Source organism: Numida meleagris, chromosome 4, assembly GCF_002078875.1.
Source record: "Numida meleagris isolate 19003 breed g44 Domestic line chromosome 4, NumMel1.0, whole genome shotgun sequence".
Taxonomy (NCBI): Eukaryota; Metazoa; Chordata; class Aves; order Galliformes; family Numididae; genus Numida; species Numida meleagris.
The window spans coordinates 8590593-8618020 of record NC_034412.1 but is presented as its reverse complement, the minus strand read 5'-3'; the positions used below and the strand labels follow the sequence as shown (position 1 = coordinate 8618020).

General features: G+C 48.1%; 2 protein-coding genes across 6 annotated transcripts in view; one reads left to right on the top strand and one right to left on the bottom strand.

Annotated features, from left to right (window-relative positions):
* CHRNG (cholinergic receptor nicotinic gamma subunit) overlaps positions 1-3829 on the top strand; it is a 4232-nt gene extending 403 nt beyond the window's left edge. Inside the window, exons 2-12 of the mRNA XM_021396234.1 lie at positions 7-146; positions 244-288; positions 418-527; positions 614-769; positions 1110-1207; positions 1899-2102; positions 2274-2388; positions 2677-2791; positions 3002-3206; positions 3277-3410; positions 3490-3829. Of these exons, the coding sequence (XP_021251909.1) occupies positions 7-146; positions 244-288; positions 418-527; positions 614-769; positions 1110-1207; positions 1899-2102; positions 2274-2388; positions 2677-2791; positions 3002-3206; positions 3277-3410; positions 3490-3657 (1490 nt within the window). The 3' untranslated portion in view covers positions 3658-3829. The remainder of the gene's footprint in view (positions 1-6; positions 147-243; positions 289-417; positions 528-613; positions 770-1109; positions 1208-1898; positions 2103-2273; positions 2389-2676; positions 2792-3001; positions 3207-3276; positions 3411-3489) is intronic.
* Positions 7289-26226, bottom strand: EIF4E2 (eukaryotic translation initiation factor 4E family member 2). Of its 5 annotated transcripts, none has more exons than XR_002438161.1 (8): positions 26071-26226; positions 25402-25516; positions 24051-24185; positions 21674-21778; positions 18705-18857; positions 18481-18617; positions 8306-10426; positions 7289-7774 (listed from the first exon to the last, which is right to left on the bottom strand). XR_002438161.1 is itself a non-coding variant. In XM_021395393.1 (8 exons), the coding sequence occupies exons 1-7, from the start codon at positions 26088-26090 to the stop codon at positions 10381-10383; spliced, it is 711 nt and encodes a 236-aa protein (XP_021251068.1). In that variant the 5' UTR covers positions 26091-26226; the 3' UTR covers positions 7289-8436; positions 10349-10380. The 5 variants fall into 5 exon arrangements, 4 of the variants coding, with proteins under 4 accessions (XP_021251068.1, XP_021251067.1, XP_021251066.1 ...); XM_021395393.1 differs by having other exon boundaries at positions 7289-8436; positions 10349-10426; XM_021395392.1 differs by having other exon boundaries at positions 10349-10426.

Below are 27428 nucleotides of genomic sequence, written 5' to 3'. Positions count from 1 at the left end.
TCCAAGGCGTGCACTGCAGGAACCAGGAGGAGAAGCTGCTCCAGGACCTGATGACCAACTACAACCGCCACCTGCGCCCAGCGCTGCGTGGGGACCAGGTCATCGATGTCACCCTCAAGCTCACCCTCACCAACCTCATCTCCCTGGTGAGACCCCCTGGGCACGGATGCCACGGGAGCTGGGTGGCCCCAGTGGGATGGGATGGTGGGGCTGAAGGTGCCTCCCCCCTTCCTTCCTTGTCAGAACGAGCGGGAGGAAACCCTCACCACCAACGTCTGGATCGAGATGGTGAGACCTCACCCCTGGTGGCAATTTGTGGTGGGCTGGCACCATAACCTGCACTCCCTGTTGTGGGTGCTCCTTTTGGGGCAGCCCCAGGGAGCACCATGACCCCTACGCTTTGCTCCCCTTCCCCAGCAATGGTCCGACTATCGCCTGCGGTGGGACCCCAGTAAATACGATGACATCCAGCAGCTGCGGGTGCCCTCCACCATGGTCTGGCTGCCTGACATTGTCTTGGAGAACAAGTGAGGCCACACTAGGGTACAGCAGGGACACTTTCCCACATGTGGTTGGCCTCACTTCGGGGCTGAGCCTGCCCTTTTCGCCCCAGCATCGATGGGACCTTCGAAATCACACTCTACACCAACGTGCTGGTGTACCCTGATGGCAGCATCTATTGGCTGCCCCCCGCCATCTACCGCAGCTCCTGCTCCATCCACGTCACCTACTTCCCCTTCGACTGGCAGAACTGCACCATGGTCTTCCAGTGAGCACAGCTTGGGGTGCTGGGGGTGGCCCCATAGGGACAGGTGTGGGATGTCTCACTTTGCTCCAGGGTGGGCATCTTTCAGTGAGCCCTAGAATAGGCGAGCACCATTCACCTGGCACCTGGTTGGCTATGGGTGACAAGAGACATGTTGGCCAAGTTAAACTCCCATACAGCAGGGACATGGGTGACTGGCATGACACAGTGTCACTTTCACAAAACGGCTTAGGATGGAATGGACCTCAAAGACTGTTGAGTTCTTACTCCCCTGTCATGGGTGGGGTTGCCAACCTCCCCTGCTATTTTCTCATTGGTGCCCCCCTCTGCTACCCCTCCCCAGGTCCCAGACCTACAGCGCAAACGAAATCAACCTGCTGCTGACAGTGGAGGAAGGCCAGACCATAGAGTGGATCTTCATTGACCCTGAAGCCTTCACAGGTAACCCTATGACCCCCCCCATGGCACCTCAAGGACAAAAATTCCAAGGACGAGCATCCCACTCCCTGATGCCCCACAGCCTGCAGCAATGCCGGTGGCTGCTGAGAACAGGCAGTGGCGGGGGGGCTGTTAGCAGCCCTTGCCATTACACGGGCACTTAAGTTATTAGTGGAAGAGGGAGCGGGGGGAGAGATTTGTTTTACCAGCCCCCCTGGCTCGCAGCACTCACCGCTTGGCAGTCCCTCCCGGAGAGCTGCTCCTGGCAGTTTGATTGATGCTGGGAACGTAGCTGTCACGGCCAAACGATGACGTTTTCCATCACATTTTAATTGCATATTGAAGGAACAAAATGCTTTTCGGGCAGCGAGATTTATTTTTTCATTACCGGCCCAAGCTGCGATCTTGATTGGGAAAAATCTATCGCTCCCGCAGACAGCGGGGGAAAACAACACGCCTTAATAAAGCGTCACGCTCGGCTTCCCCACGGCTGCCTCGTGGCAGGGAGATGGGGGACTCCCAGCCCTGCACATTACTCATCCCCAAAGGGCTGCAGGTATCCCCTCCTATAGCTTCCAAGGGGGACTTTGAAGCACCCCTCAGTGCTCAGCTCCCCATCGTGGCCCTGACACCTTTCTCCCACCTGGTGCCACTGGGATGTGGAGACTCAAATGGTGGCATCATCACATGGCAGAGAATGGTGAATGGGCCATCAAGCACCGCCCCGCGCGAAAGATCATCAATTCGGGGCGCTTCACCCCAGATGACATCCAGTACCAGCAGGTGATCTTCTACCTCATCATCCAACGCAAGCCACTCTTCTACATCATCAACATCATCGTGCCCTGCGTCCTCATCTCTTCCATGGCTGTGCTGGTCTACTTTCTGCCTGCCAAAGGTACCCTGGCATCCTATATTTGGGATTTGAGGTGGATTTCTGGGCACCCTAGTGTTAAGCTCCCTCGTAGGACTTGGTTGGGTCGGTGCTGACGCATAACAACCCCATTTGGCAATGCAGTTCCACGCCCACACCACTGACCCCTGCCAACCTTCCCCTTTGCCTTGTCAGCGGGGGGGCAGAAGTGCACCGTCTCCATCAACGTCCTCCTGGCCCAGACTGTCTTCCTCTTCCTCATTGCCCAGAAGGTGCCCGAGACCTCCCAGGCAGTGCCACTCATTGGGAAGTAAGTGATGCAAGGGGATGGGGGAACACCGTGCCAGCAGGGTCTCCAGGTGCCATGGGCGGATGGAAACCACCTCCAGTGTGCTCATGTTCTGGGCAGACAAGGGACAGGGAACCAGGGCTCACAGACAGCCACATCCAGTCCCTCCATGTGCAGGGCTGGCATAGGGCTATCATGCACCTATGTCCCAACACTGGTCCCCAGTTTCTTCTGGCATCAAACTGGACCTATCACAGCTTGTAACCCAGCAGTTGCACTGCCTGCTGAAGCCCCATGTTCCTTCCCCAGGTACCTGACCTTCCTCATGGTGGTGACAGTGGTGATCGTGGTGAACGCCGTCATCGTCCTCAATGTCTCACTGCGAACACCCAACACCCACTCCATGTCCCAGAGGGTGCGCCAGGTACCTGCCTCCTTCCTCCTGCCCCATGGGAAATGGGGTCAGTGTCTGTGGTCCCCTCTGCAGACTGGAGCCACACAGGGACACCAAGCTACTGAACACTGGGGACCAGTAGATGCCCAGTGGCACAAGGGTACCCTAATGGGATGCTCCCCAATGGGGGGAACATAATCACACCTGGGCAATTTGGGTGGGTTATGTCCACGTTCCCAGGTGTGCCTGCACCTCCTGCCCCGCTACCTGGGCATGCACATGCCAGAGGAGGCCCCGGGGCCGCCGCAAGCCACCCGGCGACGCAGTTCCCTGGGGCTGATGGTGAAAGCCGATGAGTACATGCTATGGAAAGCCCGGACTGAGCTACTTTTTGAGAAGCAGAAGGAGAGGGATGGACTGATGAAAACCGTGCTGGAGAAGATTGGTGAGTGAGTATCCCCTGGGCAGGGACCAGGGGCACTCACCGGTGCCCTGGGTGATGCTGGGTCATGTAGGACGCAGCCTGGAGAGCAACTGCGCACAGGACTTCTGCCAGAGCCTGGAGGAGGCGAGCCCTGAAATCCGGGCATGTGTTGAGGCCTGCAACCACATCGCCAACGCCACGCGGGAGCAGAATGACTTCAGCAGCGTGAGTTGGGGCCACATGGCATGGAGGGGCTGGGGGCAGTGGGATGGGCTCTCATCATCCCCTTGACATGAGCCAACAGGAGAACGAGGAGTGGATCCTGGTGGGGCGGGTGATCGACCGCGTCTGCTTCTTCATCATGGCCTCGCTCTTCGTGTGTGGCACCATTGGGATCTTCCTCATGGCTCACTTCAACCAGGCACCAGCCCTGCCCTTCCCTGGGGACCCCAAGACATACCTGCCCCCGTGACAGGTCCCGATGACAAGGTCAGCAGGTCCCAGGACATGGCTCCTGGTGCCAGGTGGGGTGATGGGAGCATGGGGTGGCTGTGGTTGTGCTAAATGTGGAAGTAAAGCCCATGGTGGACTCGTGAGCTCCTGACATCTTTGTACCCATCGATGGGGTTACTCCTGTTGGACAGCCCTGGTGTGAGCCCGAGGGTGGCACTCAGCTGGGGACAGGGACAGTGCTACAGACCTTCGAGCCACACAGCACCCCATGGAGGCACTGAAGGGTGGGACAAGGGGGAACCAAAGCAGAGATGGGCATCTGATGGGCCATGCACTGCAAGATCTACTGGCAGCGAGATTCACATTGCCCCCTGCAAATCCACAGCTTCAACCTTAGGGTGAATGCAGACCCTGGTATCCCCACAGCCATGGTGGCAACGGGGCAGCAATGGGGCCAAAGATGAGGACAGGCAATTCCTCCTTCCACTCCTATACCAGCCACAGCAATTCAGTTGCCCCTGCTCCCTGGCAAGCTCCAGCAAGCGGCTTTGAGTGGAAAGAACTAACGGAGCACCCAAATTTTCTTTGGGAATGGTGCTGCTTGGCATCCACCGTACTACGAGCATCACCTCATTGCCTCAACTCATGTGCTGAGCACAGCCCCTTCCCCTTGCCTCTGCAATGTCACATCCCCCCTTGCCCCTCCCTGACCCCTGGGACCCGCAGCTTTGTCCCTGCTGGCAGGGGGGTACGGCAGCCAGCTTGGGAACACCAGCAAGCAGTGCACATCACCAGCAGAGTGGCACAGTGATATGGCCTCATTTTGCCCCTGTGCCCCCACAGCCATACATATTGATGTCCTATCCTCAATCCCAGGGTGGCTGAAGGGATGGAGCACCCTGGCCAAGTGTTCCCAGCCCTACGAGGGACGGGAGCTGACCTCAGCTGCCTAAGCCGTAGCACCAGGCACATCACCAGCCCCTGGGCTGTCCCTCCCCAAGGAGGTGCAGCCTTGATGAGCTCTGGTAGGGGAACACCTTGCAGATCACCCTGCCCACAGCTTGCAGTGCATGTAGAGTGAAAGGGAAAAGTCCCCCCAGCCCAGCATCAACCCCAGGTGCCAGTGCCCCATCAAGAAGCACTAATAGAGGACAATGTCTCCCCATGCCTAGCAATACACACCTGCTCCCCCTCCAAAAGTGGGGACTCCTTTCTTCTCTTCCTGGGTCAGGAAGTAGTTTTCCTCCTTGGTTCTAGATTGGAGACACCCCACAAGCTCCCACCATCGCTCTCTGAGCCCCCAGCCCAGCCATCAGTCCCCACGTGACCAGCTGTAACCAGACAGCCATGGTTCACAGCCTGGCACAGCCCAGCATCCCCTGCCCAGGGAAAGCAAAGACCTGGCGATGACTCCACAGCTTAAAGGAGTTCCAAGCACTGGTGGTTTCCTCAAAGGCTGCTACACAGGGATTTAAGCAAGCTTAAGAGTGGACAAAGCCTTCAGTATGAGAGCAGGGAAGGCCATGACTCAGCACAGATCTGGGGCTCCTACGCAGGCTTGCTTCCTGAATGAAGATGTAAAACCTTTTACTTGAGCACGACAGGTTCCTTCCCCTCCCAAACAAGCTGTGACCATCCTTTCACCACTCATACCAGCAGGACACAGTAGACCACAATCCAAAAGCAATGCTAAGACACCTATCTTCCAAACCAGGAGAAGCACCACACCCTGTGCTTCACATTGATCAAAGAACATTCATTTTATTCTGCCTTCCAGAAACCTTGTAGTGAAAGAAGTCATATTCCACATGCCAGCCAGCTCACACCTCCAGTAAGAGGAACTAGTGCTGAGCTCCTCCAAACCTCAACCACAGCGGCAGCAGGAAGGGAAGAACAGCCCCAGGGAAGGGCTCTTCTGCCTTTCCCTCGCAATGATTATTTAAGGGCGAGCACAGCAGGACTGCAGCATTTTCAGATTTAATAGCAAGCCTGCACTCATCAGCACCAGCTTAGACGCAGGGTATCAGAGACAAGAAGTGGGCGAGTACATGAAATAGCAGAGGTGGACACGACGCACAGCTGGGCAAAACAACAGGACTAAAGCCCTAAGTGATGTCATCTGCAAGAAGCTAAATGCACGGTGGATGAAAGGAGCCTGCAGCTAGTATTTCAGTCTTGCCTTGCAAGGCTATTTTTGCTTAGATTGCTAAAATGTAATTACAACTAAATCCCCCTAACAAATACCAGAGAGCAGCAGGGGAGAGTTGTATTTAAAAGGAATTTTAAGTAGCAGCTGTAGTAGTACCTGATCACAGTGGGGAAACAAACTGCGCCTGGGAGAGATCATTTGGTTGAAAGCTGGTGGCAAACAAGTGGCGAGAACAGAAATAGGGCCATGGGGTCTTCAGAAACATAAAGAGCGATGCCACAGCCAGGGAAATGGCCTCACCCCCCTGCCCAGCCAGATGCCAGGAGGCACGAGCCGTGTGGCCGTGGGGAGGTGGCCGCAGGGAGCAGTTAGTCATTGCTGTCACTGCGCTGAATGCTTCCAGAGACCGCCTGGGACTGAAACCCTCAATGCGGAAAACAAGCCCTTCAGAAGATTGAATTATTTCAGGCTGTCTTCTCTGCTGGTCCTGGCTGCTTTCAGTCTAGAATTCAATAATAACATGGAATTTGCAATTTGGAGTCATGAGGCTGAAGGTCTCCCGGTCCCCAAGGCCAGAATTTGTCCCAGACACAGGTTGCTGGTTCTGCAGTCGCTGCCGAATTGGCCCCAGCAGCCCCTTCTCCTGGGGGATTGTGCAGAGAGCATAGGGCAGGAGGTGTGCCCCAGCTCCGGCCGCAGCCTCCCCCTCAGACCCAATGCAAAGGCTCTATTAAAAATGAAAAGCGATTGTGCGATTCCCCAAGGAAGAGGTGAAAGGCTAAAGCTGTTAATGAGTACAATTAGTGTTGTAGTCAAGCAGAATCAGAGGAAATAATTAGCTCCTATTGTTTCCGTGGCATCTGAATTGCAGCCATGCTGGCTTTCCAAGCAGCAACCCATCAGTCCAGCCTTACCCAGAGGACAGGAGGCAGGGGGTCACAGCTTCCACGCTGCTCTAAGCAGCAGTCCGGGCCATCACCTTCTTTCACTACAGCCACTGGGGTCCATTTCGCAGATGGCTGGAGACTTGCAAACCACAGCACACCCCAGCTCAGCTGTCCACAGAAGCACACACAGCCCCACATTCATCCTCTCCTGATGGTTTTCCAGTGAGACGACTGAAGTACAGCAATTAAGAGACACCAAATACCACTTTGTTCTAGTTTAAAGGCAGCTTGCAGCCCTCTCCCAAACGAGGAAGGCTAGGTGCAAGGCACTGCCAACCACAGAATATGAAGAAGGGGCAAAGACAAAGTAACCATCTCATTTTTAAATGAACTATTACATCTGTAACATGTGTCCACATAACTCCCCAAGTACAGTGAAGTCTGACCACCATTGGGACCTGGGGTGCTTTGTGCTTCAGGGCAAGGGGCCATGGAGGTGGGTAGCTCAGGGAAAGATTCCTCGTGTTGCTACCAGAAGCAGCACTAGGGGCTCACTGCAGACTAGGGAAGTACCACTATTTTTACACAAAGCAGGAAAAAAAAAGAAAGAAGACTGAAAGAAACAAAGAGACCCAATAATTTATTGGCAGAGCTGAAAGTGGGCATTTGAAAACCATGGGGCTGACTCTCAACTGGGAAGCTCCTCCCAGCTGCAGAGAGATTTATAATACTGGTATCCCTCAGCAAAAGGCTCTGACATCAAGGCAGAATCCCAGAGATCCTGCATGCCACGTACAGAAAGAGAGGAAAGTGCTGCAAGATGCGGCCCCAAGGGCACGCTGCTAATCGAAAGGTTGGCCTCCCGCCCCGTTGCTAAAAAAGTTTGTGTATGACAAAATCAGCCTCTATCATCACCACTGCTGGAGGGCTTCAGATGGATCCTTCCTCCGAGGAGGAGTGCGAGAGTGGCCCATGAGTCCCTTCAGAGGTCGGAGGGCACTGGTGGAGACCTCTCAGTGCTTTCAACACGGAGAGAGGAGCTTAGTGCCAACTCTTGTTCTCACAATGTGATTTTTGTGTTTCGAAAGCTTGAATTATCCCTGGAAAACAGAGGGAAGAAAGAGGTTAAAGGTGCGCATTGTTCAGATCACAGCACCCTACGATTCCACCCACCATGGCTACCGATGTTGCCATCCCAGCATGTCACCCAAATCAATGTTTCTTAGATCTCCTCAGCAGATTTGCCTCCTAACTAGACGCTTTCCACCTGAGCCAACCTGCTGCTCCAGAACACAAGGAGATCTTGCTTCATCATCATTCACTGGGAAGAAAAAGGTGTTATCTCTTGTGATCAGAGCGTACAGTAGGCACTGCAAACCTCCCTGACAGATTCTGGGATTTAAACAAACTGCAAGATCTATTCCTTCTCAAATATCTGTCCTCACAGATTCTGCCTGGAGCACAAAGAACACTGGCAGTCCAGTATGTTTTGTCTCATTATCATTATCCTTTTGTCCCATTATCAACAAGTTTACTCTTTTAAAGTAGGAGAGACCACGGGACTATTTAATCTGAAAAGGACAGTTCCCCCAAATTTAAATAGGAGAGTTTCTTCAGCAGCTTTTACTCACATGAGTACAGCCACGGGGCTACCGACAAAGGAGTGCTGGTCCACCACCTTCATTTGTATAGTCTTGCAGGATGCGGCAGTGATTGAAGATGGGGCAGGTTACAGAAACCTCTGTTACTGCTTACTGCTAGCCTGCGAGCAGCAGCAATAGGCAAAGCATATTTACTCATTAATAGAAAGGTATGGGTTTGGTTTAGTTTGTTTTCTTTCTAATCCAAATGGAATTCAAGGAGATGACAATTATTTTGGGAGGATGGGTTTGGTGCCTTCCCCTAACAAGGCAGGACAGTAAGTTGCCCAAACCGAACGCCCAAGGATGCCCCAGCACACATCGCACCAAATTGGGACGGCTGTGTTGAAGAGCGAAGGCAGCTCATAGCTTCAGAATCAAGGTGCTTTGCAGGACTGTAAAATCCTGTTGAAACCCTTGAGCTAGGTTTGTGCGCTGCTAAGAGCCACGTGGCAGCTGTAACATCACAGCGCATGCTGGAACAGCTCCAGGAGGCAAGCTGGAGGAGCAGAAGGAAGTCAAAAACACTCTTCAGGAGAGTTAACCAAGTTATTCTGCTATTACTTGACAGCAAAAGCCATGCTGGAGGCCATCTGTAGAAGACTAGGGTTCACCTTTGTACTTGCAAACAAAGCAGGCTGCGCTGCCATCTGGGAACACGATTCAGGATTCATTAACTGGATTCCAGTTAATTTGCAATAGCAGTGTGACTTCTCACCCCATAGTGCACTTTCACCTGTGTCACCTACCCCCAGAAGGATGGCACACTCTGGTTAGTTCTTGAACAGTTTTTCCATCTCCTTTTTTTTCCATCATTATCACAACACCCCCATCCCTCCGCTCACCACTGCTCTCCCTGGTTAGCATAGGTAACTTAATATACTGGAGAACTAAATCAAATCTGTCACTGTCTTCCTATCCACTTGGCACACGTACTGCCTTCTGAGACTGGTATTTAATGAAGTGAGCTGGTTTTCTTCTCTGGAAGGTCACTTAAACGTCCTCTAACAATAAAAATACTGCTAAGTGCTTGTGAAATATTTTGTAAACATTGATCCTCACAAAAAGCCAGATCGGTGAGGAAGGAACGACTTCAGAGCAAACTAGGAAAGCACCGTTTGCCCAAAGCTGCAGAAGGTGGTTTTTGGAGCACTGGGACTCCCAGCAGCCCTTCAGAGCTCGGCTGTGTGTGTTGGAGCAGCTACATACCATCACAAGGTGAGATCTGGGCAGCGGATTTGCTTCTCTGAGTGGGTTCCTCTGCCCAAGAACTTGGCAACACAGCAACCCCACTTGGCTACAATCAAACACAGCCCTCATCACCAGGCCTCGTGCTAGTTCTTTTTAGGGAAAGTGCCTGCTGTCAGGGAATTGGGCCTTAGAGGGGAAAAACTATCACAACAGCACTCAGCTCACCTTGCCTATCTTCTCTGCACATGATCAGTTGCCATTACCAGAAGTAGCAGGTGGTTTCATCCCTTGGGCCACAGCATTATTATTATTTCTAAATACAGTAACTTCTGTGTCCTTCCTGAACAAGCTTTTATTGACAGACTAATTTATTCTGCCCCAGCCCATTGACAAGAGCAAAGGCATGTATGCCAAGCTCCAGGCGCCTCTCTCAGCGCCCATCGCATGGATGTGCTCAGCATTCATTTACCACTCCATAGCTGCTAACAGACAACCCTAGGCAGCAGACCCAAGCTGAAGACGTACCTCTCAGCCTCCTAGGACCAGGTCTGGGATACAACTGCCTTGCACAGTGGAAGAACACATTAGCAAAACAGCACACAGCACTGCAACAGAAAGTGCTGAGTGAAAGTGACCACTGTGAACGTTGGCATCTTTGGTCAAAAAAATCACAACACAACAACAAACAACCACACCTTTTTGACCTTTGGGAAAAAGCCAGCAGTGGAACAGGCCCACCACCAGGCCCACAAGGCAAGAGGAAAACATGCCAGCCTGTGGGAAGAGGGTTGGAAGCTGAGAGGTATGCCACGAAGTCACATAGGAAGAAAGATGAGGCCCTACCCTGGGTGTGACAGAGGGGGGGGAGCGTTCGATCAGCGGCCACTGCTGTTCACCAGGCCATGAAACTCCTCCCAGGCCCTGGCAAGCCAGAGGGAAAAAAAAAAATGAAACAAAAAACAAAAAAACAGCACTTCAGATCAAAGGCTTCTTAACTTTTAACAAGAGCAGAAACATTCAATGGCGTTTGAAAGGCACTTGTCTTCAGAGAGCAAGGCAATATTCTCTGATAGCCCTAGTGGATAGAAGCATCCTTAAAACCCAGCCAAACATCTGACAGCGCAAGGCAGCTTTAACGTTCCGCACAGACGTGAAGCGTTCCCACTGGCTGCTGGCGATATAGCCACATTAATACCCAGAGACAGGTATGACCTTCCCAGTCACAAATGGAATATCCATTTCCTATCGCTAATAAAATAGCCAGTGTTTTGTATTTCCAGAGGATTATCACATTCCTTGGCTGCTTAAACTCAGCCAGTTACTGGCCTCGTGCTTCACCACATATCTGCAGTAATCCCCACTAGAGGGTCTTCTTTTAATGCCATATGGCTTAGTTATTAGGCCAGCCTTCGATCAGGCAGCAGAATCCAATTGTTTATAGAAAGTCTCATTTCCTATGGTAAACCTGCATTGTTAATAACAACCCAGTAAAAACACCAGACTATCTGAAATGAAAATGTTTTCAGACAAGTTGGAGGGACAGGCCTAACGCTGCATTCCCTAGTGGAGAATGTTACTGACGTACAAAGTTAGCAGACTGAAAAATTGCTGTCTGTTTTACAAAGGCACCATTCTGAAAGCCCCTCTCAGGGAAATAAAGGAACGATGCTGAGGTTAATGTGAGCATGACTACTATCTTCCAGGATCAGAGGCATCAAAGGACCTCATCGTTTTTCATACGCAGCTAAACAGTGCTGGAGGCTACAGCACATGCCAAGCCATTCACCAAACAAAGTCCCACGGAGCCGGAGGGACCCTAAAGGGAACCCAGGTCAGCCATAAACCCAGGCAATCTCGCTGATTTTGTGCCTGCCACTTAGCAGCTACCTCACTTTTCTCGTTTTCTGCATTGCCTCATCAGGCCACTGCAACATGACAGGAGAGTACAGAGCTGGAAATCCCACAGCAGTCAGCATCTGTGCCTAAAATGGACCCCCAGCCTGGCTCCTACCTGTGCCTCACACAGTCAGGCTCCCCATCAGCGTTTGCAAAAGCAGCTCAGCTGCCACATGCTCTTTCCCAGCACAGGCCCAAATAAACAGAGAACATACCAGCAGAGTGCATGTCATGGGTACAGTGAAATTCAGACTATACCGCAAACAGGCAGGCTTGCTGCAAACAAACAGGGCATGAGCAAGAAGCTTGTCACCATGATGTCTATCTTGGAATTTGTGACACTACCTTCCTACAAGGCAGGATGGCAAATCCCTCTTTTGAAGGGATCAAACTTTACCTTTTGAGCATCCCTGGGAGCTCAAAAATCTTCCTGATCATAACTGGGATGGACAAGTAACAGTCATCCACGGGAGTCCCAGAGCTAGGTCTAATCTCTGAGCTGACACTCAGATGCTTTAAAGCAAAGAACACGAGAAGGGAAAAAGCAGACAGCAAAGGATGCTGTATATGCTGCAAGGACAGCACAACAGACAGCTGGAGTTTACTAGCACACCAGTCTCCTCTCAACACTCAGCTAGGAAAGTGCAGGGCAGAATAAAGGGTTAAGTCAGCAGAAGGTCTTGCTAAGGCATCTCACAGATGATTGCTGAGGTCAGATCTGCAATCCAGCTTGACATACAGAATGCTGCTTTGTCAGAGACAAACCCCACAGGTGGCTCATTCTAAACAAGGCATCAGCTCAGGCCCCTAAATGGGTGCCTTTTCCCCAAGTCTCCCCTGACAAAGCCAAGACACAGTACCCTAAAAGGCCACAGAAAAGTGCCTGTGTTACCCAGTCAGCACATGGTACCAGATGCTGTGGGTGCTACTGTCTCTCTCCAGAAGTTGGAGGAAGACAAACTTGCGACCAGAATCCCCCTTAGCTATGGGATATGAGTTGGAGAGCTACCCACATCTGCAGCCTCATTCAAGCCTCTACCTTCATATCCTCCCTTCAACCTCCATTCCTTCTATTTCTATCATATTTCCACTACCAATAATGACATCTTCTCTCTTTCCTCTCCTGCAGTCCCCCTCAAACCCACAACTTCCGTCCTCTACACAGAAAGGACACAAGGGCAGATTATCTGTCTACATAATCGATAATGTACTACCCCTTTCAAACCAAGGAGTTCTCTGTTCCAGCATCTCATAACATCATGCACATAGTCCTTCAGCTGCCAAGCCCTTCTCACAGATGGAGAAAAGAATCTTCCAGCCAAGAATTTTTAAGCTAAGACCCTCATACATATTATACTGCTAATTAATCCAACTATCTGCTGACTTGACTGAAAAAATCCACCAAGACGTGTCTGCTCTAATGTACCTAAACTGTGCTAGCGGAGCAAACTGCTCTCCATTTCATACCGAACGAGGCTGCCAGTTAATTTTGTCTGGCAGAATCTTTATGACCTGTGATGTGCCAAGGGCACAGTGCCAGAGAGTCTAAGAGGTTATTTTTATGTATAGACATTTTTAGTACCTTAGTGCTATACTGTCTGTACGGCGATCAGATACTCAGTGAATTGATCCCCAACACTTAGGTTATTCCCACTGAACAGATGGGAAATGGAAACATTAGCAGGCTAAATAAAGCCAGCCAGAACTGCTCCTCCACACTCATTCCTGACCCACAACTGTTGAAGTTTCCCACTCTCTCCCCCACTGCCCAGGGTCAGGATGCAAGCAGAGCTCCCTTTCAAGTTGGAGGAAGAAACAAATGCAAAAAGGAGCCACCCTCAGACTTCAACAAAAAGGGGAAGAGCAGCCACAGTTGTTTCAAGGGAGTTTCCCAATCTCAACTGTGAAAGCAGCACTAGTTGTTTTCTCAAAATCCCAGCAGTTCCCCTTCAGTATTTCTCAGTACAGCCCTGCCTCCCTACCATCTCCTTCCCCAGACAGAAAAAGGAGACAGAGAGCTCACAGCACATGCTGCTCTCATGGTGCCCACCAAGGTCTGTCCCTTCCACCAGTCTGCGTGCAACCTGCCAGCACGCCCATCACTCACTGCACTCTGCACACACGGTGTCCACAGCAGCACTGACTCTTCCTGGTGCTCCCCACACTCCAGCAAAGTGCTTAAAGGATTTGTCCAAAGCCAACCAGGAACTCTGGGATAAGCCTACAGGCCAACAGCTTTAAAAAAAAAATATCTGGGATATTCTTGTAGCTTGAAATAACCTCTCAGTTAGCAGGCAGTAACTGTAGCTAAGGCCAACAGGGAAGCCATCACAACTTTGAAATCAACACATCTGAGCCGACCTCCATGAAAAGAAACATGAAATGGATTACAGCAGCTTCTCTGCTAAGAGACAGGCCACCAAGATATGGGAGCCTTTTACAAAGTCACAGATACTTCTGAAGAAGTGACAAAGAACAAGGCAGTGAACCCATCACTTCAAAGCCCAAGTCTAAGGAAGTGCTCTTAACTTGCAGCACCCTGAAACGTTACTGGAATTGGAGAATGGAGTGATAAATGGATTAAGCCAGCACTGCAGAGCCTCAGGAGAAGAGGACAGCTATCAGATCTGGAACCTCACCACTCCCTTCTATCTCTTATTCCTGTTCTCAGACTTGATGGAACGAGGGTGAAGCAACACAGCCCTCTAGAGCTGGCAAGATCCAAGACAATCCATCACTCCATCGACAGGCATCAGTGTGCATGGGTCCCATTTGCAAACGGTGCAACTTTAGACAAGGTACAGATGAACACAAAGATGACACAAATAGGACAGCACCACTGAAGAGTATCAACCCCTAATGTTCCTGGAAATTAGCAAGCAAATGAGAACTAGTGCTACAAAAACATAACAAAGTTTACATAATAGTTACAGGACTAGCTGAACTCCAATGCAGCAATGAAGGAGACTTCCCACCAGCACACCATCACCATCTTACTGCTTCAGAAACACTTGTCTGGCCATACATTTACCACTTCCCTGAGGATTATTTTTGTCACATTTCCCTTGAATTCACGAGTGCACTCCCCACCCCACCCACCTCAACCTTTCTTTTTTTCTCTCAGTAACAAGAACCTTGGTCCTGCACTCTTCTTACAGTGCATACCCTTATTCCCTCCCTAGGATTATCTGTTTGCTTCCTAGCTAAAATATTGTCCAAGGCCATTTCCTCCAACCGCCTGCAGTGAAATGAACCCAGTGCCAGCCCTATTAAGATCAACTATTCTTCTCATTTACTCGAGCCATCCCATTAGTTATCAGTAGTGACTTTGAAAGGAACAGAGAGTTTTATACCCTGCTCAGCTCTCACTGCAGCAGGCACTTACAAATAACTGAAGCTTTGTTTTCAGAAAAAAAAAAAAAGTAGCCTTGCTTTTGAGCTGACAGGACGATCCATAAAGTCACACAGCAACCAAAACATTTCCAGAGCAGTCAGCTCAGTGGAAGCTCGTGGTACGGCCGCACAATAAATGCCTGGTCTCTCCTGTCACATGAAGCAATGCTGTTCAACTCTCCTGGGCATCCTGAATGGTGCTGCAGGTGGGAGCTCTCAGCACAGGAGATGGTAACTGACCACACAAGTATCAGCACAGAAAAGTAAGGCTGAAACTGCCAGGCAGGGCAAGGGGGTATGCTTTCCAAAACAAAACAAAAACGAAAACCACTAACACACTATAAACCACACAGTATGCATCTTAAGACAGCAAAAAAGATCCGTTTTTCCTTAATTTCAAACCACAGAGAGTGCTGCAGCCCATAACCCGTTGCCGCTGCTGAACCATGTCACTTCCAAGGTTAAAAACACTGAGCCCACTTCAGGCAAGTGCACCTCTTACAGGGAACAAAGAGATCTCTCTCCAGCTACTGAAAGAAGGCAGCCCACAAAATGTCACATGTGTTCTTTTCAGGTACTGAGTAAGCACTGTAACATCTAAGGTACTATAAATCCTCTGGAATTAAGAAGAGTCCAAGAGAATGCTCTAGCTCTTCCATCAAGATGGGTAGTTAATACAGACTAGGCTGACCCTTCCACTTGCCGGGATTCAGGCAGCTTGTCAATATAGCAAGCAAGAGAAAGGACGAACACGAGAATACTGCAATGAAAGATCTGCTTATCTAGCTAAATGCACAAGCCCCATCACTGTGAACACAAGGGACAGAATGCAGAAGAGCTCCCTGGAATAACTGTGAAGCAACAGATACTTTTCAAAAGCAGCCTGGCAGCACCATCACCTTCTGAAACAAAGGAGGCTGCAGCCTCACTGACAACTCATGAAAAATGGTGTCTAAAAACAAGTTAATATGAAGTGCAATACCACAAAAGGAATATATAAAACCTGAAACACAGCGCTCAGGTCCCACAGCGAGGGGCACGCTACCCATTTCTACCAGAGTGTTCATTTACAGTGTGTCAAAAGCTAATCCAGGTCAATTCACTACCTGAAAGTCAAGGTTTTGAGAAACGCCTGTTCTTTTCTTGCTAAGCGTGCTCCCTTTCCCGAAGCACAATCAATGCCAATCAAACCCTGCACACGAGCAGAGCTCTAGTGGAGAGATGCAGCCCATACAAATGAAAAATGCCACAAGCTCCCCTAGAAAGGCAGCCCTGACAAAGCCTACAGCATGGCTCTTCCATTAGAGCCTTTCATAAAACACAGCCAGAGTGTGAATACTGAGCGCTGGCTAGAAAGCCCTCTCGAGCCATAAATCACATGGTACATGCACAGCATAAGTGGAGTTTATTCATGACGGACAGTATTTCAACAGGGCTTGATAGATGGCCGAGGAAAAGGAGCCAGACTTCATGGAGGATAGAACTAGTTACACAAGAGATTCTTCATTAGTGAGAAATCCTTAATGATATGAAGCTTAGCCAAGCAGAGTCAGCCTGAAAGCTGCGGCTGTCCTGCTCTTCTCCGTCAACAAAGCAGGCACCATCACCTCCCTGCAGCCTGCTGCCTGCAACTCCTCCATGCTAGCGCTGATACTGAGCAAGAAAAGCACAATAAGTCAGTCCACGCACCACTACACAGGAACTCCAGTGACAAGCAGCTCTGGTCTGGATTTACACCAGCACCATTAGAAGGCAATGTTGGACCGCACTAAAATCAGAGCGCTGCAGCTCAAGCGAGGCAATGGAAAAAGAAGTCTCATGACACCTACATGATGGAAGGTTAATTGCTCAGACCTACTCCGCCAGGACACCAAACCAACTTCTGAGTACCACTCCTACCCACAGAAGGGTACGTGGGAGACAAGCCACTCTGGTCCTATTTAACAACTGTTCCCAGCTGTAATCTGAACCAGTAAATTTGATTCCTCAAACACCTGTTATTCTTGGACAAGCTTCTCTTGCACCATACATCAGAAGAATAAAATGAAACCAGTGCTACACAGAAAGAGAGGGCAGCCAGCACGGTCTGTTACACTACTGTAGGGAAGTAAGACCATGACACTGGATGCACCATCACTCAAGGACTGATGCCTGCCAGAGAGAAACCAGTTACAAACATTGATGCAGCAGCACTCTGTGACCTAGGAAGTGCTGACGGGGATAGCTTACAAAGGAAAGGCCTCATCACTTCCTGCCTAAACTTGCTACACAAACAAGTATCACAGCTGCAACACAGGCCTGGGACACAGCTTTCCTTACAGAGACTGGGAGAACAGAACAATCTCCTTCCTCACACCACAAAGCCGCATTACCAGTTTGCAGTGTGCTGCTGCAGAACAGAAGCAAGATACCCTGGAAAATGTCCACATGAGCACTTTGCTATCTCGTAACACAGGTAGAGAGTTGATAGTGCCCTCTCCTGGCAATAAGCACATGAGAAATGTTACTGGCAAAAATCACAAGACTTCAACAAAAGTAGGAACTTTCAGAAACACCAAAGCTCGCTGGAAAAAGATATGGTTTAACAACAATACTTTCCCTTTTCCTTCTCCTTCCCACACACACAGGCAGGAGGGCCATGCGGAGCACTAGATGCCTAAAGGCAGTTTAAACAGACTCATGTATTATTGCTAGTGACTCACACCCAAAATCACATGCAACTAGTAGCTGCTTTTCTGCTAAAAGCAGGACTGAGCTCACCCAACTCTTTGCCAGCGCACCAAAGAGAAGGTGTTTATGCAGAAAGGACAAGCCAGCGCAATGAAAATAAGTCATGAAAGGTACTTGGACCCTGATTAAGGGTTGGATTAGAAAGCTCGCTGTCTTATTAATTTGTTTCACTTCTTCCAAGCGTTAATTTAATCAATATGACCTAATCGGTGTATTGGTTCATAATGTATGTCAGAAAAAAAAGTTACGTGATTCACTATAACCAATACTTATATATGCAATTCTTTGTCACACCGTGAGAAATAAAAGTCACCCTGAATGGGCTGGTATGGTAAGCTATAATGGGTTTATTTAAAAATACAGTTGTCCTCTCTGTGTACCGTGATCTTCTAGTCTTGTTAAAGAGCCTCTGTCACCAGGGCCTGGAAGACTTAATATACGACGTTTATTATGATTAGAAATCATTTGTACAGCACTGTAAATTCACACAGCTCTTTCCCAAGAACATTTATAAGTCTAATGGCTCTATAAATCCCTGTTAGCTTCCGCACTTTATTCCCCTGAATCTCTATTTATTCAAATGATCTCACCTCGCCCCCCCCCCCCCCCCCCCCCCCGCTCCTTCAATGCAATCTTGTCTCTGAATATACGAAGCCACAGTTCCACATTGGGCAGCCATCTCCCAAGTGACAGGCTGGGTGGATTGCTAACAAAGCCCAGGACTATACACTTAAAAAGAATACTATCAGAACAGAATGAACCTAACAACAGCACGATAATGACACAGATATTTAGCTTCCAAAGCACACTGGCAACAATCGCCGCTTTTTGTCTTGCTGCTCGCACTGAACAGCCCCGATGCACATGAGCAGTTCTCCCCATTCTTGTGATCTGCATTAAATAGCTCCAGCACGCATGCAACCCGCAGCAGGCCCTCCCCCTGCCACCATACGTACTTGATGCTGTCGGTGTGTGTTTTATATTCCATGATGGTGTTGGGAGGTAGGTTGAGCACTCTTCGTAACGTGTCGCGTATCCGGGCTGTCGTGGCCTGGTCGCTGGCTGTCTTGTTCCATATCGAGATAATATCCTCCTACAGGACAGCACGTAAGGGGTAAGCAGATGGCATTTTTGTAGCCCCGCCAAATGGAAGTATATGCCAGGTCTCAGAACAGCCTACCTGGAATCGGACAGAGACGACTGCCCCACAGATTTCTTCCCCCACCATAAACTGTTCTCCAAGCATCGCCAGAATGAGATTCTCCCAACATCGTGATGCTAAGCCCTTTCGCAGACGGATAATCCATTTACCACCATTTTTGTTGGCATCATCCTAGGAAGATGTGCAAGAAATCAATTTGTTTTCTTCTAGTAATTTTTCTGCTTCCCACAAGACAGCAAAGCCATAGACTGTAGCAGGTATTGATTGGGTGGAGCACCAGGGACTGCTATTTGGAGGTATTTTCAAGCAAAAGCATTTCACTGCTCTCCCATACAAGCAGAGAAAGAGGACTGCCACTTACTTTGAATACAAAGCATTTGAAACAATGACTCCTGGCATTCCAGAGGACACTATACACTGAAGACTGGAGCTCTAGTATTTTGACCCCACTAGCAACGATTGTAACAGCCTACCAATCTGCAACCAGAATCAGAGGCAAGAACTCTAAAATTATTCCTAAACCCCAGCCTAATTCCACCTTTGTCTAATCCCCTGTACACGTAGCTCTTCTTGTAAAAGAGGAAAAATCCCTTATCACAGAACACGGAAGGCAGGGAAAATTTGCAAAATCATGTTTAAAAGCAAGGGGAAAGTTGAAAAACACTTTCCTTCAGCACTTCCAGGAACGAGCTCATATAGCAAGTTAACACAAAACAACTAGCCCATTCTCGGGAAGCCACTGTCATTATCACAAATACAGGTGAAATGTGTTGACCCAAGGAAATACACACACAAAAAAAAAAGGGGGGGGGGAGAAAGGAAAGGAAAAATTTACGCTAAGCACCTAACCTCACCTCAAAATTGCAATTTTGTATGTTGAACTGAAAAATGCTACAGACTGCCCTGCTTCACCGAATGCACAACCACATCAAACAGCAGTTCTTCCTTTGTGCAGAATTTTCATTGTGGCATTCCCTTGTAGCTGGGAACTCTTGCAAAGTGAGAGGGGAACAAATTCCATTCGAAGTCAACAACAGAGAAGTAGGAACAAGTCTAAGAGGAATTAGGAAGGGAAAGAATAGAGGTCCAGGACAGAAACAGAGAAGAAAAGAGAGCTCAGAGAGAACTGTATTGCACAGAACATCCCTAGCCAAATAATTAGCAATCCCCTTCACCAACCTGGGTTACACTCCAAAGATGCTTGGCAAGACAGCCCAATCCATCTTAATGTAACAAAATTAACTTTATTTTAGCTATAAAGCTTCCTTAGGGCTAAGAAAAACCAAGCATTTGTGTGCTCTCAGAGGCAGCAAATGCCAGTGAAGCAATCCTAAGCAAACGTGAAAATGCCAGCACAATAGCAGCATTCACCAGACCCCCAATTTTCACATATGTGTTAGAGTCCATACTGAAAGGGGAAGGTGCCAGCTCTGGGCAAACCTCAAAGCACGACAGCAGCCACATGCAAGGTGAAGAATCCAAATCAGCAAAAGTTCTAGGAATGTGGCATATTCCCACGAAATGCAGAATGCTTTCTGATTAAGCATCCTTGTTTTCCAAGTTGTGGACATCCCACTCTAAGAATTAAGTTGCCTAGACTTCAGCCTTTGTACTCCTCAGACATTCCACACTGACTAACAGGGGTAAGAAAATAAATTGGTAGAGCTCAAAACACCTTACACATTGTTTAGGAAGGTTCAAGGCTAGAAAGAGAGCGGTCATTGGGAAGCAGATGCTGTATTGTGTGTTTTATGGTTATTGTTAGTTTTCTTTCAGGTTAAACAAGCTTTGGCTCAGTCAAGCATTTCATTTCCCTTTACCAGAATAATAATGATCTGCAGCCCAGAAAATCACAAGGGAACATTATGCTTACAGCTTCTGACTTTACCCAGAAAAGGCACAGATGGATTCTGAAAATGATCAGAACTACATACATGTATACACGCTTACAAAAATTACAGTAATTAAGATTACTTTCAAAGAGGAAGGAACATAAAGCCCTAAAAAGAGCAAAGAGAAGGGAAGCAGCAAGGGTCTTCTTTACAAATACAGGAAGGGAACGTGACTAGAAATAAAAGACAAAGAGCCTCTCCATCCTCATCTTAAAATGACTACAGGGAAATTCTTTATAGAAATTCTGCTATCATTAACTTGTGGACTCTCTGGTGGACACATTATCAGAGCAGCTAGCCGACGAGCAGTCCAAAGTGGGTTAAGCGTTTTATATAAATTGTATTTGCAGTAACTGGCTATAAAACACCTTGCTTAAAATAATTGCCAACCAGGGTCACATATAAATTTCTCAGGACCAAGCAGCATAATTAGGTACTGCAGAGCAACACATAAAATTCTCATATTGCGAATGGTATTGGTCATTGCTGGAAGCCAGCCAGGAACTGGAAGAATGATTTGTTGGGCAAAGATTGTTTTTTCCCTTCTTTATACAGATTTGGACAGAAATGAACAGAAGCAAACCAAGTGCCTCGTAAAGAAAAAAAAAAAGTGAATGAAGGGCTAAGTCTTCTTTCCATTTCCAGCTCTGTGTACAGCTGTAAGTTTTTAAGCAAACGCATCTCCTTGCTTCTTATTTTCCTATTTCTTTTCTGATTGGGAAGTTCAGTCCCTTTCAGAGGAAAGCTCCATACTGCTGCCATTGGACAAAGCAATAATAAGTTACTATGGAGGGAGCACGGAGCTTAACTGGGCTACCCCTTTTACTGAGCTGCAGGCAACACCGCCCAGAGGTGCCCTCTGGACCCACAGCAAGCACAGCTAGCAAATCCCTTCATCTGCCCCTTCCTCTGCCAGAAGATGCCAGGACTACCAGGTTACACAGAACAGAGTTTTGAGAACAAGTTTACAGCGAAGTCAGAAGAAAAGGCTGAACCCAAGAGTGCCACTTAGTGACAAGACTCTCTTCACCGCAGAAGGTTTCATCCGTCATTCTCTGGGGAAGTTTCATGGCAGACATGAGAGCTCCAACTCACCTCCCACATGGGTTTGATTCCCTCTTTGAAAAGATGGAAGTCACTATGGCCTGTCAGGTCCCCAGGACGTACCATGTGACTGTAAAACCGCCAGAACTGCTCCACCTGCAATGACATGAACCACACAGTGAGGCTGCTCAAACTGTTCAGAGCCACAACTCCTACAAAAACAAGCTTCCTTTTCTACAAAAACTAGCCAGACACACCTTCCTCTCTTCTATTTTCTTGCCACAAGGGCGTTCATTAGGATACCCATAAGGCAGCAGTAGGATCAGAGACCGGGTGTCTGCGTCTCACTGGCTCTATCAGTAGGTGACTACTTGAAATATTCAACAAGAGCCTGCAAAAATTACTTGGTGTTTGTCCAAAGCAGTCTGTGCTAAGATAGCTTTGGCTCTAGAGAACAGTTGCCAGATACCTCTCGCAAATTCTCATGCTCAAACTTTAAATTAGTGGACATATATCAAGGACAACAGCTACAGTCAAGCCTCCCTGCACTACACGAGAACTCATCATTCCTGCACCAACCGCTGCTCTCTGCACTAATGCAGTCTGCAGAAGCCTCCAAATAAGACACATTTCGGATTGATTTTTACTGTAACCAGGTTTTAAGACAAGAGAGACATTCTGGTGCTGTTTTAAAATCTTTAGGCGCCACTCAGAGCTTTTGTTTAATTCTCTCTTATTTCCCTTTACAGCCTGCTATGGTACATTTTGGCCACTCCAAAATTACCATCTTCCCTCAAGGCACCCTCTGTGTCTACTTCATATAGCCTGGCCAGAATTTTCAATTCTTAAAAATAAAATGTTTATCCCTTTAGATTCTCTGGATGAAAAAGGATTTTAGAGAGGCTGGATCTTTAAAACAAGGCACTGGAAGAGATTATACTCATTACCACATTTTAAGAGGACTCTACTCAGTAAGACAATAGCTATTAAGCAGATCAGCAGTGAAGCTGGAGGGGTTAGACATCACCCCAAGTACTTTATCAGACACCTCGATGACTTGGTCAGCACTTGGAATTCTGCTCCAAACTCTGATCTCTGCCATCCAAGCAGGACCTTGGTTTTATAACCAATATAATTATGAATCAAGACAGAGATGGGGTCAGAAGCAATCTATTTCTGTAAGATACGTCCAAATGCAGTGCAGAAATTAAATTCTCACAATGAGTGCACCTGCCCTCTAGTGGTTAGCATTTAAAAGCTTTTAGGTAGAGCTTTCTACTGAAAAGCAAGGAACAGTTCTGCACCGAGGCGTCAGCTCAGACAGTTCTTCCTGGAGCTTATTCCCTCTCCTTTAACAGAATTTGGAACTAAACATACTATCCCATCTTCTGACCAACCTCCTTCCATCCTACCTGAATTCTAGCGTTTCCAGCATACAATATCAATCAGAAAATCTTTGCAGCAAAGAGCAGACCACTGAAAAGATACTGCCAGATCATCATGCTGTTGCCAGAAGTACTTGCCCACAAGGGGAAACAGTAGTAGTAGCCACCTATGACCCAACGTGCTCAGAGCCTCCAGAAGGGTTAAAAGGGTACTTTTTCAAATCCTCACATTGCAGAAGATAGAATTTTACTGGAGGGAAGAATTAAGATTTGCAAATAACTTAGAAAAACGTAGAGAAAGTTTTAGATATAAAGAAATTAAAAATAAAAAACAGCCAATACCATACCTCCTAGCCTTAAGTATGGTTGTGATGCCTGTACAATGGAGGACATATTTTGCTTGTATATCTCAAGACCTTAACGATGGTTTTACATTACCAGTACCATAAAACAACCCAACGCTGCCCTTCCAGTACCACCTCCATTCAAGGAATAAGCAGCCACGAACAGCAGAAGGGTAAAGGGAGAGGAGTCTGCCTTCCAACCAAATTCACTGCAACACCCAGCGGCACCTCAGTCATCACTTCCACAGCAACAGCAGACACCAGGCCAACAGCTGCTTACACATCAAGCACACCAGATGCCTGTTCCTAACACACTCTTTGTGGTAGAAATACTGGGGGGTGGGGGGAAGCAGCACAGGGAGCTGTACAGTAATTGCTTCACAGCTCTTGTTTTCTTCTCTTGGTCATACGTCAAGTTCTGCTGCAGCTACTAGATTAAAGTTATGAGAGTTCTTTCCATTTTTCTATTATTATTCCAGCTCTCTAGCACACAGCAGAGGAGAACTGCCTAGCACACGCCACCTGCTGTAGTTAGTTCAAGAACTCACCTGCAAGTCATGGCACATCATATCTGCTCCTCTGCTCTCAACAGCAAAAGCACAGCATGCACGTGTCCACACACTCAGTGCACAGAGAGTAAGCCAGCCACGATGACCACATCATGCCCAAGTGACACGAGCACTGCGGGGATATACTCACTGAGGCAAAGGTGCCAATCTGTTTGATGTTCTGTTCATAACTCTGCGAGCTGGTAGGCCTCCCAGGTGTTCGTCTGGAGTACCAGAAAGTGTAATTATACTGCAAGGGGTGCTCAGCTGGTCCTGGGACAACTGCCTGCAGAACAGAAAACCTTGCTTATCCCTTATACACGCCTCTAAAGCAGGAATGGAAAACAAATACATATTTACAGCATCAGAAATCTACATGTTCCTGCCCTAACAGAGTGTAAAATAAACAACAAATTCTCATTTCTGCTGAAAACTACCATCACTGTTAGTTGTTGGAGATGGACCATTAAGCTAACAGCAGCTGCCCATTTCAAAGAATATTAAAAATTTGCTGTGCAAGGATGGTTAAGGAAATAATAACTTAAGCTCAGGGAAGCGTCACACAAAAACAAGCCTCATAACAACTACAAACAGCAGTATTAAATTTTCCTTTTAATTCTGTACTGTGATTGTCTCAAAAGAAAAATAAACTAGAAATGGCAATACTTTCTTTTCTGAATTAAGAAAAAAAGTCATTGTTCCCTACAAAGAGTAAAACTCATTTATACTAAACCATGATTCAAAAGCAATTACAACTCATTGATGACCGCAACTCCCTTAAGCAACTGACACCCCAACACTCTGCTTGGATTATTCTGTCTTCTAATGAGCGTGAAAAGAGGTTAACAAGAACTTATTACCCAGTATAACTGACATGACACAAGATGAGGGCTTTGGGGCTTTTTTTCACTTGGTATTGCTGCAGGAGTAAACAGAGCTTAAATCACTATTCTGCTCTTTTTCTACGGTAAATTTACGACGACTGTATTACTTCAGACACAATACCATAGCCACAAGATTAAAAAAAATCAACAAATAAGCAAAGAATCAGAAAAGCATAGAATCATATCCACCTTCTCAACAAGGGTACACTGCGCACACTAAGATCCCATCTTAAGAGTAATATCAACAGTGGGACAAACACAGCTTGGTAACCCAGCTGAAGGCCAGCATTCCTTCATCAATCACTCTTTCCCCCATATTCTCTTCCAAATTTTGTTTTTGGGGGTTGGGGGAATAAAGCTTTATGTTTCAATTCTAAGCAAAAGCCTCTAGCTGCAATTGTGAAGGAAGCATTCACCCCCCAGATTATATACCTTCAAGAACTCCAAAATGAAACTTCAAAAACAGAGAGAGTAACACAGTTTTTCTGTCATCAGTACCACAGTATGAAAACACTACGTGACCACTGCCCTCCAACACATTTTCCTTATCCCTAAACCAAGGGCTCTAGCACTCTCACCTCGTGCCCTGGTGAGGGAAAGCAGCCGCCAGCACCTTACCTTCCTCTTGGTGGTACTCTGTGGTTTCTCTCGATCGTTCTTTTCCTTCTCACTGTCTTTCTGTGTGTTATTCTCCTCATTCTGGTCATGGTCTCCACTATCATCATCTTTCAATCTGGTAACGAAAAAGAACAATGACAGTGAGCATTACATCTTGAAGCTGAGAAGTTTCATACCAAGCAGCATCAGCCTCTGCTTATATGCTCCTATGAGCTACCAGTGCCAGTGGTGGTTAGAAATCTACACTTGACAGCCCACAAAGGCTCCTCCGGCACATGCAAAACCAAGCAAAAAATGAACTCATGCACTCTGTACCAGATCACAGACCCACTGCAAAAAACCCCACCGCGTGGACCCCTAAATCTGCAGGCAGCAACCACAGAGATCCCACTGCAGTTTTCTGACCCCCTCCCCAGCTCCCCACAGCCTGGGCCAGGCGGGGCAGACACCACGCCCTGCACCCCTCAGGGCTCCCGGCCTGCCCCGTTCCCTGCCGAGGGCAGGAAAAGCCGAGAGAGAACCGTGGCCAGAAGGCCGGCCCGTCCCACGGCGATGCCTCCCGCCAGGGCGCAAGGCCGGGCCGGGTGGGGGGAAAGGGGCTGTGCGCGGCCCCGTGACTCATGGCGGATGGAAGCCGCGAGCAGGGCCTAGGCCACGCCGCCGACTCACGCGTCGAATTTGTTGTTCATCGTCGCTCGCTGCCGCCACCTCCGTCCAGCTCAGCGACTTCCGCTTCGCCGAGTCCGCTCTCCAAAGCCTTCCGCCACTTCCGGCGGCGACAGCGACGCCATGCTCCCCACCCCGGCATCATGAGGGCGGAGCGCGGCGGAAGTGGAAAAACGACACTTCCGGTCGCGGTCTTGGTCCTTATATTCCATTGCACGGGGTGTGTGGTGGTGACGTCTTCCAGCTCCTCTTGGACCAATTCTGCAGTACAGAAATGAGTATTCAAGAAGGCAGATTATGTGTAGGCTTTTATTTAGGAGTTTGCAATGCTCAAGACAGCTTACACTGCAGGACTGGGGCAGCTGAGTCAACTACGTTTTGCCTGTTACGCTGCCACGGGCAGGGACAGTGACATGTATAAGTGCAGATGCATGCATTTCTCACCTTATACTTCCAGATGCACCATCATGTAGAGGAGGGGCCAGCATGAAGCGACAGTGGTGGCATCTGAGCCACTTATGAAGAGGCTCTTGGAACATGTTGGTGTCTGAATATAGATTGTGGGTCATCCTTTGCCTGTAGATGAGAGAGAGTTGATGAGCTTTAAGAATCTTTTAATATCATAACAAATTTCCAGAAAGCGAGATTTGTCCATCACAGAATCCATACTGACCTGGTGAAGTTGGAAAGAGAGCAGCCATGTAGCTCTACTAGAAAAATAATCTTACTGACTGAGGAACGTAGCGTACAATCAGCTTTGTTCCAGTCTAGGGTGGAACAATGTTACTATCTCTGTGGTGACTGCCAAGGAACACCAATAAGTACTTCGACAAAGGCTTTGGAAGTGCAATTAAAATAGATAAATAGCTCAACAGTCTCTCAGAAAAAAAGAGGAGGATGTAGGAAGACAGCTGGAAAATATCTGAACTACAAATACTTAAAATATGTTGCAGCTGCACAAGAGACCAATACTCGTTACCTTTCATTTTCTGAGCTAAGTATGCATCAGTGAGGATCCATTACTCTCCAGGCACCCAGCTCTTCTGGTGGTTCCTGGTCTCACTTAATAAGTGTTTGCAGATTCTGCAAGTGTGTTAGTGCCAACAGCAGTCTTGCCCAAAATGACGTGTTTCCTATATTGATGTAAACAGCAAGATCATAAACGCTGCTTTTATTACCTTTCTGTGCTTATTTGTTTTCCAACCATACAGCTGCCTTTTTCACACAAGGAACTGCCTTCATTGTTAAAATAGAAATTATAGTTGCAATTAACACTAGCAGCCATTAGATGGTAATGTTTGCTCACCGTTGCACTGAGCATTGTGCTTGCCAAGTCTCACTCAGCTAGGCAGTTGAGCCAA

Bases quoted from the DNA above. Each gene is read 5' to 3' on its own strand.
- EIF4E2 (XM_021395391.1), bottom strand. From the start codon at position 26,090: ATGAACAACAAATTCGACGC. The intron at 21,779-24,050 runs GTGAGTATATCC...ATGTCATTGCAG, and splicing joins AGATTGGCACCTTTGCCTCA to GTGGAGCAGTTCTGGCGGTT. The intron at 10,427-18,480 runs GTACGTATGGTG...CTGGCTTGCCAG, and splicing joins ACACACACCGACAGCATCAA to GGCCTGGGAGGAGTTTCATG.